Here is a 14,761-nt window from a genome sequence, read left to right on the forward strand (position 1 = left end):
TAATGTTTGTACAGTGGCTATGTTAGCCTTCATAAATAGCTTGCTTCTTGCAAGGGAAAAGAAGAAAAATGTGTATTTCATCCTTTTTTTTTTTTTAAAGGCAGTGTTGTGGGTGGGGGGTGGTAGCTGTCTGTTGTCCCTGCCCCCAGCCTGGGCAACACTTTAACTAGCTGACCCACAAGTCTCTTCTCTGCTGATGGGGTGGGTGGGTACCCTCACTCAGTCGGTCTGCACTGGACCTCACAGAGGAGCCCCAGAAAAGCCAGGCATGGGAACCAGTCCCAGTAGAAGAGACAGACGTTTGTGTAAGCTGTTGGCTGATCTCTGATTGCACGAATAAGATTCAGCTTATCAATTTTTCAAGAAGCTATCTAATTATACAAATTAAAATTCAAAGGAAAGCAAAAAGAATGATTACGCCCCACTGGAGGAGGAGGGGGCAAAGCCCATCTTGTGGCCGACGAGAACGCCGGCGTTTTTCATCTCCATAGCACTTCACTAATATTAACTCGGCCTCTGGATGAGGTGGATAATGAGGCTTGTGTTTTCCCCATGAGGTGCCACACTGTAGTGTGGACATCAGAGCCTCAGCCTCAGTAAAGTAAAAGGACCAGCCCAGGCTCTCCAGTGTGATGTGAGTGTGGGCCTGGGTCACGTTTCCTGTGTGCATTTGTGGCTGGTGTTCATAGGTCCTGGTCCTTCTGTGCCATCTCTATTTTCCTTGAGTTAGGGGCTTGCTCACACATGACTACCTTTATGAACGAGCCCAACAACAATGTTTTATAAAATTTTTTTTATAAACAATGTTTATAAAACCAAGAGTTTTATAAGCTGTACATGTGGTGACCGGCTTGTTCCAGGCAGCTGCCTGTGTTAGAAGAGTCGGATGTCTTTTGGATACTGTGGTCATTATTTATATAGTTAGAAACTGCTTTTTCCTATCTCCCCCTCTCCCTCAAACTCACATAATTATTGCTATAAATCTTTAGGCTGCCTTACGAGCCACATTGCTGGGAAATTAGCCATTAATTACCAAGATCTTGCCTACCTTTTCACTAGTCAGACCAGCCCTGGACCTTTGATGAAGTAACCCTTAGCATTCAGCATAATCGATGCCTACATAACACCAGAGAGCCCACTTTTAACCCTTGAGCCTTTCTTTTTCGGTCCTCCTTTCTCTGCATAATTCGCCTGATAGCTAACACACTCTCTCTCATGGGCGTTTTGTTGTTCGATTTAAAGCAACGCTGGTTTTGAAGTTTTGCAGTAAACAGTAAATGAGTCCCTTCTGTTCTCGCAGTGACTGACCGATCTCTGAAGGAGAGGCTCTGTAGTGCCTGACTTGAAATTTATGAACTTAAAGAGAGGGTCCTTTGGGTCAGGGCAGATGCAGTTCGGGCCCTTCTCTCCTGGATCCCGAGTCATCAGGGAATGCTTAGAAAGCCTCAACCAAGAGCTACCAGTCCAGAAATGTGAGAGTAAATGCAAAGTCAGCCATCTGCAGCCCCCTCTGAGTTAAAGGAAGGTTCTAGAAGATGGCATGGGCAAGCTCATTTTTACACCATGTAGCAGGGAGCTTGTGTTGTGTTGTTGTGCTGTGCGCTACGTTGTGGTTTTGGTGCCTGGCCCCTGCGATTCATGGAAAGGAAGCACTCTTGCAAACTGCCTAGTGGAGGCCAGAGGGCGCGTCTGGGATGGTAGTGGTGCCCGGGCACCCCATGCCATTATAGGACCCGCAGCCCAGTGTTCCAGAGCTGTCTGTGAGGCTGTTTCCGTGGTGGAGTAGCACTTCTGTGGCACAAAGAAGCAAATGGCAGATCCAGCCAGCTTTGTCTTGGTCTCTGGCCTTGGAGTTGAAATAATGACTGAGGTTGTTTTGTAACTGGTGTCCATAGCTGAGAAGCCCGTACTCTGCCATTTGCTGTTTTCAGCAACGCGTGTGGCAAAGGCCCTCTCTGCCCGCTTGCTTTCTGACGAATCCAAGGTAGAAAGCAGGAGTTTGTGTAGGCTCGCGAAGCAGCCCCCTCCCATGTTCCAGGAGGAGAGCAAGCCCCACGCGTCAGAGCAGCAGGTCCCCTCTTAGAGAGTGGCAGGAAGTCATGAATGACCTTGTGTCCTGGAGGTCTCCAGAGAGTTAAGGATTCTTTTCTCCTTGTTTCAGGGTTCATAGTGGCGCAATGCACGCAGACTCCTGCGAGTTCCCCTAAGTTCTTAGCGGACTGCTTTGCCTTTTGAATCAGAGAGTTGCAAAGTTCGATAAAGAATGGCCCTTGTGGATAAGCACAGAGTCAAGCGACAGCGATTGGACAGAATTTGTGAAGGTAAGAGCCAGCATGGCTGGCGGGTTTTCATGAAAGACACGCAGCCCCTCACGCAGATCCTCCTACTCATTTGAGGTAGCTTGGCCTGACCAACACTCAGATTCCCTTCCTGCCCTACCTTTTCAGGCATTGACCACACCATGTCCTTGGCAAGTCCTTTGCCTTTCCATAGGGTCTGTCTTGTGTGGGGGTTGGGCAGAAAGTAAGGGAGGGCTGTAGGCTTCGAGGTGCCTTGCTTCCATATACCTAGGGCTATTTTGCATATGAAAGACACCACATATCAGGACCAGCCTTTTTAACTTCCTGAAGTTTCTAGACTTTATCTGTTTTCTATTAAGATATTTACAACAATGAATTCCAAGATAGTTCTGAGGAGCCCACTCTTGCCCCTCTTGATGTTTTCAAGTCCTCGGTATCTTTGAAAATGTCTGGAAGTGTTTTATTCATGAAAGGAAAAATAAACATAATTAAAATCTAATGGAAACCTGGGGATAAAACTCTGAAACATTGATTAAGCACTGTCATTTCCTAATTAGTAGCAAAGAACCCCGAGCCTGCAGCTATGTCAGCTCAGAATCAGTGCTTCAGGATTAACCTTGCCTAGGGGTTCTTGGGAGTGTGTGCAGGTCTAGCCTTGGTGCCTGGTGTGGTAGGTGCATTCCCTATCCAGTCTGTAACAGGGCACACAGGCAATAGCTGCCCTACCAGCTCCCGGGCCCCCACGCTCTTTCCCCTGCAGCCACCCATATGGAATTGCTTGTCCTTTAAATAGATGTAGCTCAAGCCACATGGGATGGGGACATCAAAGCCACTTTACTTGAGACAGCCCCTGAGCACTGTGCAGACTGTGCAAGAGTCCCACCCCCTACCCAATCCAACCGTGTCCCTTGGCTTCTGCTGTAGTTTATTTTACGGAACTCTGCATTTAACTGACGTTTAAAAGTAAACATTAAAAGTATTAAATTTCTGCTTTGGGTATCTGACAACACGTTTTAGACCCTACAGAAAGATTGACAGGCTAGTGTCACAAGTGCCTGTACTTTTTTCAGCTGCATTTCCTAACGGAACATTTGATTGCCTTTAATGAGGTATAAGGGTGTGTGTGTGTGTGTGTGTGTGTGTGTGTGTGTGTGTGTGTGTGTGTGTGTGTGTCTGGTTTGCTATGTGAATTGCTTCCAGAAGCATCTGAAACAAGCTTGTAGATGGCAGCGGTTTCCTGTCACCACCCCATGGCATGTGTCTCCTGTTAGGATAGTTTCCTACATAACCACAATAGCGTAATCGTTCCCTAAGATACCATCCGATGCAGATTACACAGTGGTGTCTCCCACATGGGTCTGTTTGTAGCTATCTTGTTTTTATCGTGTCCATTTGTGTGTAGCCATCCGGGGTTGTACATTGCCTTTGGGTGTCTTGTCTCTTTAGTCTGAAGAGACTCTCAAATACTGGCCTTTTATAGACGTGGGTGGCATCATTGTGGCAGAAATTGAAGATTTGGGACTTCGCAGAACAGTCCACAGTCTGAACTCACCCGATTGTAGAAACTGACTTGAACTTCTAGCAGAAAGGGGCTTCATGGAGGTTGGGTTGCCAGAAAGCCTCAGCGAGTTGACCTGACGAGGTTGGCATCCTGTAAGATGCCACCCAGAACTCGCCCACTACAGATGACAAATGAGAACCAAGAACAGCAGTGAGGTGCTCCTGCGACCCACTGGGACCAGCTTGGGCCAGCCATGGATCGTGTCCTCTGTCCTGACCGTCGTTCACCACGCTCTCACACATCCCCGGGGCCGCTTTATAACCGAAAGTTCAGTTGCATCTTCATCCACGTGTGCATGGTTTTGCAGAACCAGGAGCAGTTGTGTTTCGAGTTTGCCAGGTGTAGCCCTTCATCTGTGATCCTGTTCGCCCAAAGTCTAAGGAAGTCCCAACCGTTGCAGGTGTGAACTGAATGTCCTAGCCACACGTTCAGCAGCCTGGATAGGTAGCGCCCATTTTGCTGGTGATTTGTGCCTGGTTTCCAAGACAGTTCTTCTTTCTTTAGCTATTCCCAGAGTTCAGGTCTTGTGTAGCTGCTCCACAGCACACATTGGTTTGCCTTCTCGCTCTGTCTTTTTAGCATAGATTTCCAGAGAGCCTATCAAACTACTCTGTCCTTTCCTATATATAGTACTTCACCCCATGGAGAATTCCTCCCTGTCCCTTAGGGACATTGGGCTGGTTGGCTTGCTGTTTTTTAGAATCAGGTTTTGCTGTGTGTACCAGGCTGTCCTTGAGCGATCCTCTTGCCTCATCTTCTTTAGTACTGGGTTTTTCAGTGTGTGCCATCATATCTGGCTTGGTTTTGTTTTTAAATGAATGAACACATGTGTCCTGGGTTTTGGAGAACTGCCTTCAATCACACACCTGCTGCCCACCTACCTGATTCTGGGATCCCTTGCCAGAGTTGGGCAAGACTCTCTCCATGCCACAGGAGCTGGTCATAAAGTCTTAGCTTCTTCCCTGTGAGGATTCTTCCTCTAGAACTCTCCACTGAAACCTGTTGGCCCTTTCCAGTCTCTCTCTCTCTCTGGGATACCTGTGTGTTCTGCTCAGAGTAAATGCCAGGTACAATGTCCAGAAACTTCCTTTATACCCATCTTTCTTTATACCCAGACTTGGACTGTGGACCCCCTCACTCACACACACACCCAGAGAACATCTCTGCTCCATGTTGAGGGGGCAGCCAAAGTCGCTGGGACTCCATCCAAATCAACTGAAATAATAAAATCTTTCAGGCTAACTTAAAAGCCAGATTTGAATGTGCTTTTGTAATCGACCCTTTTTGATATCTGTAATTTGTTCTCGGCTGGTTTTCTTGATGCCTGCTCTCAGACAATCCTGGAGTACGTTGTATGGAATAATTATGGCACTGCCTTTGATCACATGGGCTGTTCATCCCTAGATTGTAACCTGCTTTCCCTCTGATGTATAATTTAGGCGCTGGCTTTCTTCTCTCTGGTTTGCTGACATAATTGACGCAGTCCATTTGTGGATTGTACTAACGGGTGCATTTGAATACCCTATTCGGTCATGCCAGTGCTACTTTGGTTTCCCCCAAATATTTGTGGGCCACAGACCATGCAGAGCTAACCCAGGGTTTGGGTTTGGAGAACTGCGGCACTCCACTGCCGCTTCACCCATGACCTTTGTTAGGCTTTGTTAGGCCTTCTCACGGTGGCTTAGGGTAGAATCACACCCTGGGTGCATTCCTTTCCCTATAGCTGTTGAGGATGCTATTTGGAAAACAATATAACGAAGTAGGTATTTTATTGTGTTTTAATTTATTTATTTTACTTTATTGTGTTTAAGTGTTTCTTTGGAAATGTGGAAAGCGGGTTCCAAGAACGCTACCAGCAGAGTTGTGATAAGCAACACAAATACATAAATAACTAAATACAAGGAAGTGGTATGAACTGCTTTTATGTAAAAGTTCGGCATCCCCCCCTCCCCCCCGAATAGTCTCGTGAGCACAGAGGAAAAAAAAGAAGCATGGCTTTTCTGTGTCTGCTCGGTCACCAAGGCCACAGAGCAGCAGGTGCTGCAGGTGTGGGCAGCTTGCCTTCACGGGCAGTGCTTTTCCACTCTTGAGTTGGACCTGATGGTGTTGTGAAGCACATCGGCACAGCCTTCACCCAAGAAGGCGCTTGTGTGGTCTCCGCATCCCTAAGATGCTTCTGGATTGTTGAGGGAGCCTGAGTAGCAAAATGACCAAACCCAGCTGAGGGCCTGGCTAGTGTGGCTCAGCTGATGGAACTTCTCCAGCTGCCCGTCTTGCCTGGGAGGGGCCCTCAGAGCCCACACCACCTGTACAAGGGCCAGGACCAGGATCATTTTGTTCTGTGCTTGGTTTCCTTGTTTGGATTTCCACATCGAAGATGCTGTTTGGTGTCTTTGACCTGTCCTTTTTTAATTGAATGCGTTATGCGTTTGTGACTTGTTCTGTTTTGCTTAGGACCAGGCTCAAATGCTGTTGTCCACAAGTTCTCCTGATCATTTTTAATACACTGTCTTTCGGGACCACCCCCCCCCCAACCTACGTCTTAAAAATGGGATTCATAATGTTGCTATACATTTTAATTATATGTTGAGATCAGGCAATTATGCACATTTCCAGTAATTAAGTGATTAGCTGCAATTACTTTAGCTGTGTAAATAAATATACAATAGTCAACTAGACATGGCTCAAAACTCTACAATACAAACAACTGTTTGTATAATGCTTGGCATTGTAAAGAAATGCTCGGACAGGAAGACCAAGCCATAGTCTGCGTGCGACAAAACTCCCGTCTTGTCTTATTTGAGCAAATGAATTGGAGCAGTGACCCTACCTGTTCACTGACACCTGGGGAGTAGGTGCGTAGTCTTCTCTGCCCAGGACTCCACTTTGCTGCTAAGAGTCAAATTCACCCTCCCTTAATCATTTGCCACTACAAATGCAACTCTCTCTGTGTACCTGTCAGTTTGTTCCTGGATGGCTGTCTGTGCTCATCACATCTCTAGTCGAATGTGGGATGCTTAGGTTCTCTGGGACTTAGGGACGTGTGGTGCCATTGGAGACCCTGGCAGGGTCTGCGTTTTCTGGTTTGGTCTTTTGGCTGCTGCTTTCACCATCCCCGGGTTCCATTGCTACTTCAGTTCGGGCTTCCTGATGGTGCCTTACAGCCAGCCGGTCCTCTTCCCAGCCTGGCTTTTTATTGGTGCGTTTCCTTCTTCTTGGCCATATTTAGGGCAATGATTTCCTACAGATCGTGGACTGTGGTGAATCAGAAGCCCAAGACACACTTGACCCGCTGCATCATGCCCTTCCCTGCAAGTGTCAGGGTGTCCATCAAAACCTCTGCAGTTCGGCTTACTTACGTCATACTGCTCAGACTGTTGACATGCTCTGAGTAGTGACTGGATCTCTTGCTAATGAGCTTACCTGCTTTGGCTGTGTCCCTGATTCTTCTGTCTACAGAGAGTGTCCATGTGCCTTTCTGATCCCGCAACTTCCCTTTTCTATCCAGCAACACCCAGCACTAGGCTGCGAAAGAGTCCATGAATGTGGAATGCGCTTGTGCATGGTGGCTCTCCACACCCTCTTCTGTGTGCCCCTCAGAGGCTGGAGCAAGTGTTGGCTCCGTTCTCCACAGCCTGGTTGGAGAGGCCTGTGTAAACCATGATGCTTCTTCCCTTCCCGCTGGCACCTAGAGCGGGAGAAGCAATTTCTCCCAAGATCCACGAAGAGGGTGGACGCTCATTCTTCCAGCTCAACGGAAGATCTTTGCAGCCCATGCCCTGCCCGTACACCAGTCCCGCCTCCCCCGCCCATTGTCTGTCTGGAGCAGGGTGATTATGCTCCCAGGCCTGTAAGTAGAGAGAATGCCACCGTGTTGAAAGCTATGCACTTTATCCTTAACAGCTAAACTGACCTGATCCACAAGTCTGCTCATTCACTCCTGTCATTTGAATAACAGTGTCCTCAAACCCCGCAACGCGGCCTGTGGCTGTTTTCAAAGTGCATTGTAGAGTAACACCTTACATTTTAAGATGTAAAGGACATTTCTCACAAGAGAGCGCCGCCCCGCGCCCCCCCCCCCACCCCCCCCCCCCCCCCCCCCCCCCGCAAGTTAGAGAGCTGCATTTCAACACAAACTCTAGATCTCTGATCTACATAGAATGGGGTTTTTCAAAAAAAAAAAAAAAAAAAAAAAAAACCCAAGCACAGTCTGTCCATTGGAGTAGGAAGTAGGCATGGTCTGGGCTTGTTTTTATTCTGTCTCAGCTGGAAGGCAACCCTGGGAAGCTGCTGGTTGTAGACCATGGCCATGGCGTCATCCTGGTATCCAGCGGTGACAAGGAGACCCCGTTCCCCTCAGCAGGTCATTCCCAGAGCCTTGCATGGCCCAGATGGGAGAGGAGCGCCAGGCCTGGATGCCTGGTGTTCGTGCGCCACCATTCCCGCAGATAGCTCCACGGTGCTCCAGGCAGGGGCCAGCTGGTGAGAGCTACCCAGATGCATCATGCCACCAGGTGGGCAGTGACCTGCATGGGCACCTGGACAAGGGCTAACTGACCTTTATATTCAAATGACCTTGACATTAGCTGAATGCACCGCCGGATCTTGTCTCTTTGGCAGTTAGACTCTCGGTCAGCCTTCTGAGAGTCTTAAAGTGTTTGCACATCTGACTAGGTATGAGGTGCTTCAAGGCGGGAGATTCTTTTGAGGACCGCCTGTGGGGTGCCTTGGCCCTCATCTGCCAGTTTTCCCTGAGCTTCTGAAACTGTCTTCATCCTTTGAGAATTCTGTTGCACAGAATTCAAGAACAAACTTCCAGCAAACACTCCTTGAAGCCCTGAGTTGGCAAGTTTGGCTCTTTCACATTGAATTTTCTTTTTAAGATTTTATTTATTTTTTGTATCCAAGTGCTCTATCTACACGTATGCCTTTATGCCAGAACAGGGTATCAGATCGTACCATAGATGGTTATGAGCCACCATGCGGTTGTTGGGACTCGAACTCAGACCACTGAAAGAGCAGTCTCCGCACCCCCCCACATTAAACTCTTTTTTTCAGGTTTATTTCGTCTCCAGAGCATGGGTTGTTTCTTACTTTATTTTTTTTAATATTTATTTATTTAATTGTTTATTTTATTATGTATACAATATTCTGTCTGTGTGTATGTCTGTAGGCCAGAAGAGGGCACCAGACCTCGTTACAGATGGTTGTGAGCCACCATGTGGTTGCTGGGAATTGAACTCAGCACCTTTGGAAGAGCAGGCAATGCTCTTAACCACTGAGCCATCTCTCCAGCCCCTGTTTCTTACTTTAAACAAGCACCATGTTTCTTTGTTTTTTGTTCTTTTTTGCGGAGGGGGGAGGGGGTTGGGGTTCTCTGTAGCTTTGGAGCCTGTAGACCAGGCTGGTGTCAAACTCACAGAGATCCACCTGCCTTTGCCTCTCGAGTGCTGGGATTAAAGGTTACCACTGCCCAGCAAGCATCATGCTTTTACTTTATATGATCTTCTGTGGAGGGGACTCTTGTAGGGTTAGAAAGTTATATCCATGGAACTCATTGCCTCTCAGAAGCGGGACCCATCCTGCCCCTTTTAGGCGGATTGCTCGGGAAATCAGGACTTTCTCAAATGCTGTGGGGGGCGGGGATGGGGCAACCTCCAGAGTGCGCGGAAAAGCCCATGTCCAGGTATAGGTGTTTCTCTCACAGAAGGAAACATCTGTCATAATATTTGGTGAGTTGCAAAGCCGAGGCTTTGTGAGTTTGGTTGGCTTCCAAACAGAACCAGCTGGAGGTTGTTGAGAACAGAATCTGGGCCTGGTTCTGCCGCGGGACACCAGACCTGAGTCTGTCTTCCACTGCCGCCCTGCCTGCCCTTGTGATCACACCTTCACGCTCTTGGGTGGTGGTGGTGGTGGGGAGTGCTGCCTAAGAGTCATTGCTGGTTTCTGGCAAATTCCCCAGTTAGCAGTCTTCTGAACCCCAAAACTCCTGGCAGTAAACTGGTAAGACACCTTGACTGACACTCTCCCTCCCCCCCAGTAGGGTAGGGGCGAGTTCTCAGACCAGATTATTCTAGTTATGCCTGGAGGAGCCTGGCCACACTACAGGTCGAACCTCTTGGAATTAATGCTGTATCATGTCACGATTGAGGCTGATGCCCAAGCACCAAGCAGTTGTTTCCTCTGAAGGCTACAGACCCTGTGTGACAAGCCTCCCCAGCTTACCTTCTCTGGACCCCGATAGACTGTTAAGTACTATTAACTGCAATGAGCTGGTGTGTGTGGTGTCTGCCCCTAGCTTTGCACTGTTTGCTGGCTTTTTTTTTTATTTTATTTTTTGGTATGTCATATTCTCAGTGTACCTGCTTAGCTGTCAAGAGTGTCAATCCTGGCTTAGGTGTGTCCCCTTAGCCTTCCTGCCTGTTATCCTGTCCTTACCTCTGCCTGTTACCCCGAAGCGTGCTGTGGATCGGTTTCAGACAGTGTCCAGAGAAGGCCTATTTCATTTGTGGGAATCTGGTGCTGTGCAGTCTTTGCCTTTCCCCGCTCTTCACTGGCTTCTTGAGTCCTAGGACATGGGGAGCCGGAACAGGATTTTGGTCTCTTTGTCACATTTAGGTCAGGCATGGGGGCAGTGGTATTAGCACGATGGTCTGTAGTCTTTGGGTCACACGGTTGGTCACAGCTGCTCTGGGCATGTTTGATGGGATAAGAACTCCTTAGGGAGCAGCAGTGGTTCCCAGAATCTGATATGATTTGACTGGGCATAGGCAGAGTGAGAGCGTGGCATCCCTATACACCTGCTTCATAGAAGCGGTGCTTTCCCCAGACTCCTGCCCCACAGGAAGTTCTCCATACTGCTCACATAGGAACTTTTTCATTTAAACGGCTGGTATTTATCTAGTTGAAGGTTCCAGTTAAATCTTAGATTAAGGGAGAAGTTGAAGGAACACCTTTGGTCTCGTGCCTGCGTGTAGTTATATTATCTCATTCAAATATACTCCTTGATCACCTCCTTGGTTTATTTTTGTGACACAGAGGTTTGGGGAGCTGTGGGGATTGGGGCTCTGCACATGCCCCACAGAGTGAGAAGGGAAGCCTTGGTTCCCTAGTTTTCTTCCTTGGTGGCCGACCCTCGTCTCAGCCTGACCCTTGTTGTCTTACACTGATGAATTCCAGGCCTTAACCCGCACTTTGTCTTCATTCCCTGGTGAACTGAAAGAATCTGTCTTACCATCTTACAGTGAGGATTTGATCAGTGTAACCTAAAAGCTAGGGACTTACAGGCCTGCTTCTCGGAACACCCCTCATTCTGGAATCAGCCGCCCGGCTCTCCCGTACGCCTCCATTTGATCTGCTTTAGCTGCGCTGTGGATTAATGTCGTGTGCGGCAGGATTAGGACTGGATGGACAGCTAAGCAGTCCTAGTTTGTTTCTCTGGCCATCAGCAGAGAGGGCCTGGGTAGGAGCTCCCCCAAGAGAGATGAAAAAAAAAAAAACCGGGACAAGAGATGGAAGGGGTTCAGACTCAGGGGAGAAGCCACGTGGGAGCTTTTCCAGCTGCTGGTTAGGCCTGGCTAAAGCAGGCAGCCGGCTTCATCAGTCTGAGATGTCACATGGAACAAAAGCTTTAGGGGTTTTATTTAGCTCCTAATCCTCATGCCTGCAAGAGCTGAGGACCATGTGAGCACAGCCACCGGAAAGGGGGCCCGGCAGGCTGGAGTCCAGCCTCCTGTCCGGGCTAGACGCACAGGACAGACCTTGCAGGCTACCGTTGAGGAGTGAGGCAAAGTTACCGTGAGTCCGCTTTTTGCCTACTAAGGTTTCAGAGGATTAATAATTTAAGTCGTATCTTGAAACAGAAACCCCCCAGTTGGTCGTTCCTGCCGTCTCGGAAGGGCTCGCGTGCGGCCAGGTCTGGTTTTGATGTATGTAATTGAAGATTTATAAAGAAAGGCTTCCTCCCTGCGCCTTTGCTGTAGTCATTTGCTCTGCCAATGCCGGTTCCCAGCAGGCACATCAATATCGGCCGTTCTCAGAGCTGGGATGCTGCTGGCTGGTATGAGGTCCCTTGGGAGAATGCTGGGCCTCCAGGGAGGAGAAGTTCTCTGCCTTATGGCCCTGGAGAAGGGACCTGGTGTGAGCTGCTAAGCCACTGCGCACAGGACACAGAGCCTTACCCATCCAGAGAAGCATTCTATAACTCACTGTCATCAAGAAAGGGCTGCGGGCCTGACTTCGCCTTCTACGACAGCAGACAGGCAGTGATGTCTGGCCGTGGCTCCATGCTGCCGCAAGACGACTATGGCGACCCATCCAGGGGCACCAGGGTACCCAAGGAACCTCCCTTCTATCGGGACCCAGGAGCCAGCAGGCCGGTGCCCAGCTACGGAGTGCTTGGCAGCAGAGTACCATGGGAGCAGGTACAAGGCCAGCTACCTGCTCTGCAGGACACTGGTTTCCTGTACCGGGAATCTGGGGGTAAAGCCGTCCCGCATGGGCAAAGGACACACGGCAGGGCTCCATCTCCTGGGAGATATGGAAGGGAACAGCCTAATCCAAGGTTAGGGACAGAGGTACCCATGTACTCCCCGACCCCCAGTCAAGTCTACAATGATGTCTGTGAAAGAACTGTCGATTCCACCCCTGCCAGACAGGTGGCCCCAACATGCCTGGTTGTGGACCCCAGCCCAGCTGCTCCTACGGAGAATAGCACCGGGGTAGCCCCAGGTTCCCTGAGTAGAGGCTATGGGCCTACCCCGGAAAACATCCACTCAAAGCTGACTTACGAGAATTATGAAGCTGACTTGTCTACGTTCCAGGGACCTGGGAGCAAGAGGACCGTGCACCCTGAGTTTCTGGCCCTGCTGCGGGCAGAGGGTGTGGCAGAGGCCACTCTGGCAGCTCTTTTACAGCAAGGCTTTGACTCCCCGGCCGTCTTCGCCACCCTGGAGGATGCTGACATCAAGTCTGTGGCACCCAACCTAGGCCAGGCCCGTGTCCTGAGCCGCCTAGCCAGCAGCTGCAGGACAGAGATGCAGTTTCGGAGACAGGACCGGACAGGCCCTCCAGCCCGCCCTCGGTCCAGTAGCTTCAGCCACCGAAGCGAGCTGCTGTCCAATGACTTGGCCTCGCTGGCTGCCACAGGCCTGCAGTTTCACCCCGCTGGACCTCTGCCGACTTCATCTTCCCGAGCTGGGGATCTAGCTCGCCGCCCCTCCAGCGCACCTTCCCAGCACCTCCTGGAGACGGCAGCTACTTACTCTGCCCCGGTGGCAGGGGCCCAACCCTTACACTTACCTTCCAACTCTGGGTATAACTCTCCTACCCCTTGTGCCCTAACAGCACGGCTGGCTCCCTCATACCCTTCACAAGCTGGGGTGGCCTTGACTAATCCAGGCCCTTCCGTCCCCCTTCACTCAAGTCCCAGAACAGCCTACTCCACCTCATACACGGTGCCCATGGAATTGCTGAAGAGGGAGCGCAGTATGACCGCTTCTCCACTGCCCAGCCCCCACGGCAGCCCCCAGCTCCTACGGAAGCCTGGAGCAGCCTCCATGGAGCCATCTGCCCTGCCACCAGTGAGCCAGAGCCTCCACACACCTCATTCTTCGTACCAGAAGGTGGCCCGGCGGACGGGGGCCCCCATCATCGTCTCCACTATGCTAACTCCAGAACCAAGTAACTTACCCTTCTTGGCTGGGAGTTCCAAGGGGTCAGGGGAGGGTATAGTTCGAGAAGGGAATAGTTTGTTCCCCACTAGTCATGCTTAAAGTGCAGATAATGTGTCTGTCTGTACCGTGTCCCCCAACCCTAACAGAGCATCAAGGTGAGTGTTGGGTCAGTTCCCTCCTCTTGAGTTCTGCAGATTTATGTAGCAGGTTCAGCCCCAGTTTGCAGATTTCCTCTCCTGATGGTGAAACGTAGCTGCTTTCCCAAGAAACTGTTCTGAGACTCTATCCCATTTTTATACAAGAGACGGGTGGGTCTCTAGTTCCGTTGGATAGCTTTGGAAAAGTCAAGAGTGCCTGATGGAATGTCTCCTGTAAATTGTGCGTGGATAATTTGCTGGTTAAAAGTGCCTGGCAGTGTAGACAGCACCCCTCTGCAAGGCCAGCAACACTGTAGCAAAGGCGGAGATTCTCCACTGCCGATAAGAACGCGTCTGTTTCCACAGTTGTGGGCTAAACAAAGCAACATGTTGAAATCCCTTAGAACCGTTTGAAAAAAAAAAAAAAAAACAGATTTAGCCTCTCATTTTGTAAAATACGGTTGGGAATTTTCCTGGTTTGTCAGGAAAACACTGTTTCCACGTTGAAGGGCTGGAAGCTAGGTGAAAGCAGTCAAAGCGGAAGCCAAGCCTGATTGACTCATTGCGTGCTTTTCATTGGATGCTGTGGTGGAACTTCTTGGTGGCCGTCCTCTGGACAGTTAGTGTTGCACCCTAGAGTCTTGACTGCAAAGGCCAGTCAGTTTTCTTTTCACCTTTGTCCTCCAACATATATAATTTGGAAATTCACATTTTTATATGAATTTTTGTTTTGTTTTGAGTATATGTATGAGTGCCTGCATGCGTGTATGTGCCAGGACTCCCAGGAGCCAGAAGAGGGCATCAAATGCCCTGGTAGCAGAGTTCCAGGTGGAACTTAGCTGCCCGATCTAGGTGCTAGGAGTTGCACACAGATCCTCTGCAAGAGTAGCAAGTGCTCTTAACTACCAAGCCCTCGAAAAGTTGTAAGGTACATTTTAAAAATACCTAGTGTATAGGACAGGGTAGTGGAGTAGGAAATGCTATACTTTTTTTTTCTTCAAGTCTGATTATATACTTTGTCTTTGAAATGTGTGCCAGGAGCGGAGTTGATAAGTTTGAGGGCCTATGCCTTCTTTCTCTCTCAGCCCA

At 49.4% G+C, this 14,761-nt stretch overlaps 1 protein-coding gene across 7 annotated transcripts in view; it reads left to right on the forward strand.

Annotated features, from left to right (window-relative positions):
- Ctbp2 (C-terminal binding protein 2) overlaps positions 1 to 14,761 on the forward strand; it is a 131,444-nt gene that overhangs the window by 93,451 nt on the left and 23,232 nt on the right. For 4 of the 7 annotated variants that reach the window (XM_087908333.1, XM_087908334.1, XM_087908336.1 and 1 more), the window contains one exon: positions 2,162 to 2,321. The exons of the other annotated variants lie outside the window; for them this stretch is intronic. In XM_087908333.1, coding sequence (XP_087764459.1) covers positions 2,264 to 2,321 — 58 coding nt within the window. In that variant the 5' untranslated portion in view covers positions 2,162 to 2,263. The remainder of the gene's footprint in view (positions 1 to 2,161; positions 2,322 to 14,761) is intronic. 7 annotated transcript variants of the gene reach the window in all.

Source organism: Myodes glareolus, chromosome 7 (genome assembly GCF_982192425.1).
Source record: "Myodes glareolus chromosome 7, mMyoGla1.1, whole genome shotgun sequence".
Lineage (NCBI taxonomy): Eukaryota > Metazoa > Chordata > Mammalia > Rodentia > Cricetidae > Myodes > Myodes glareolus.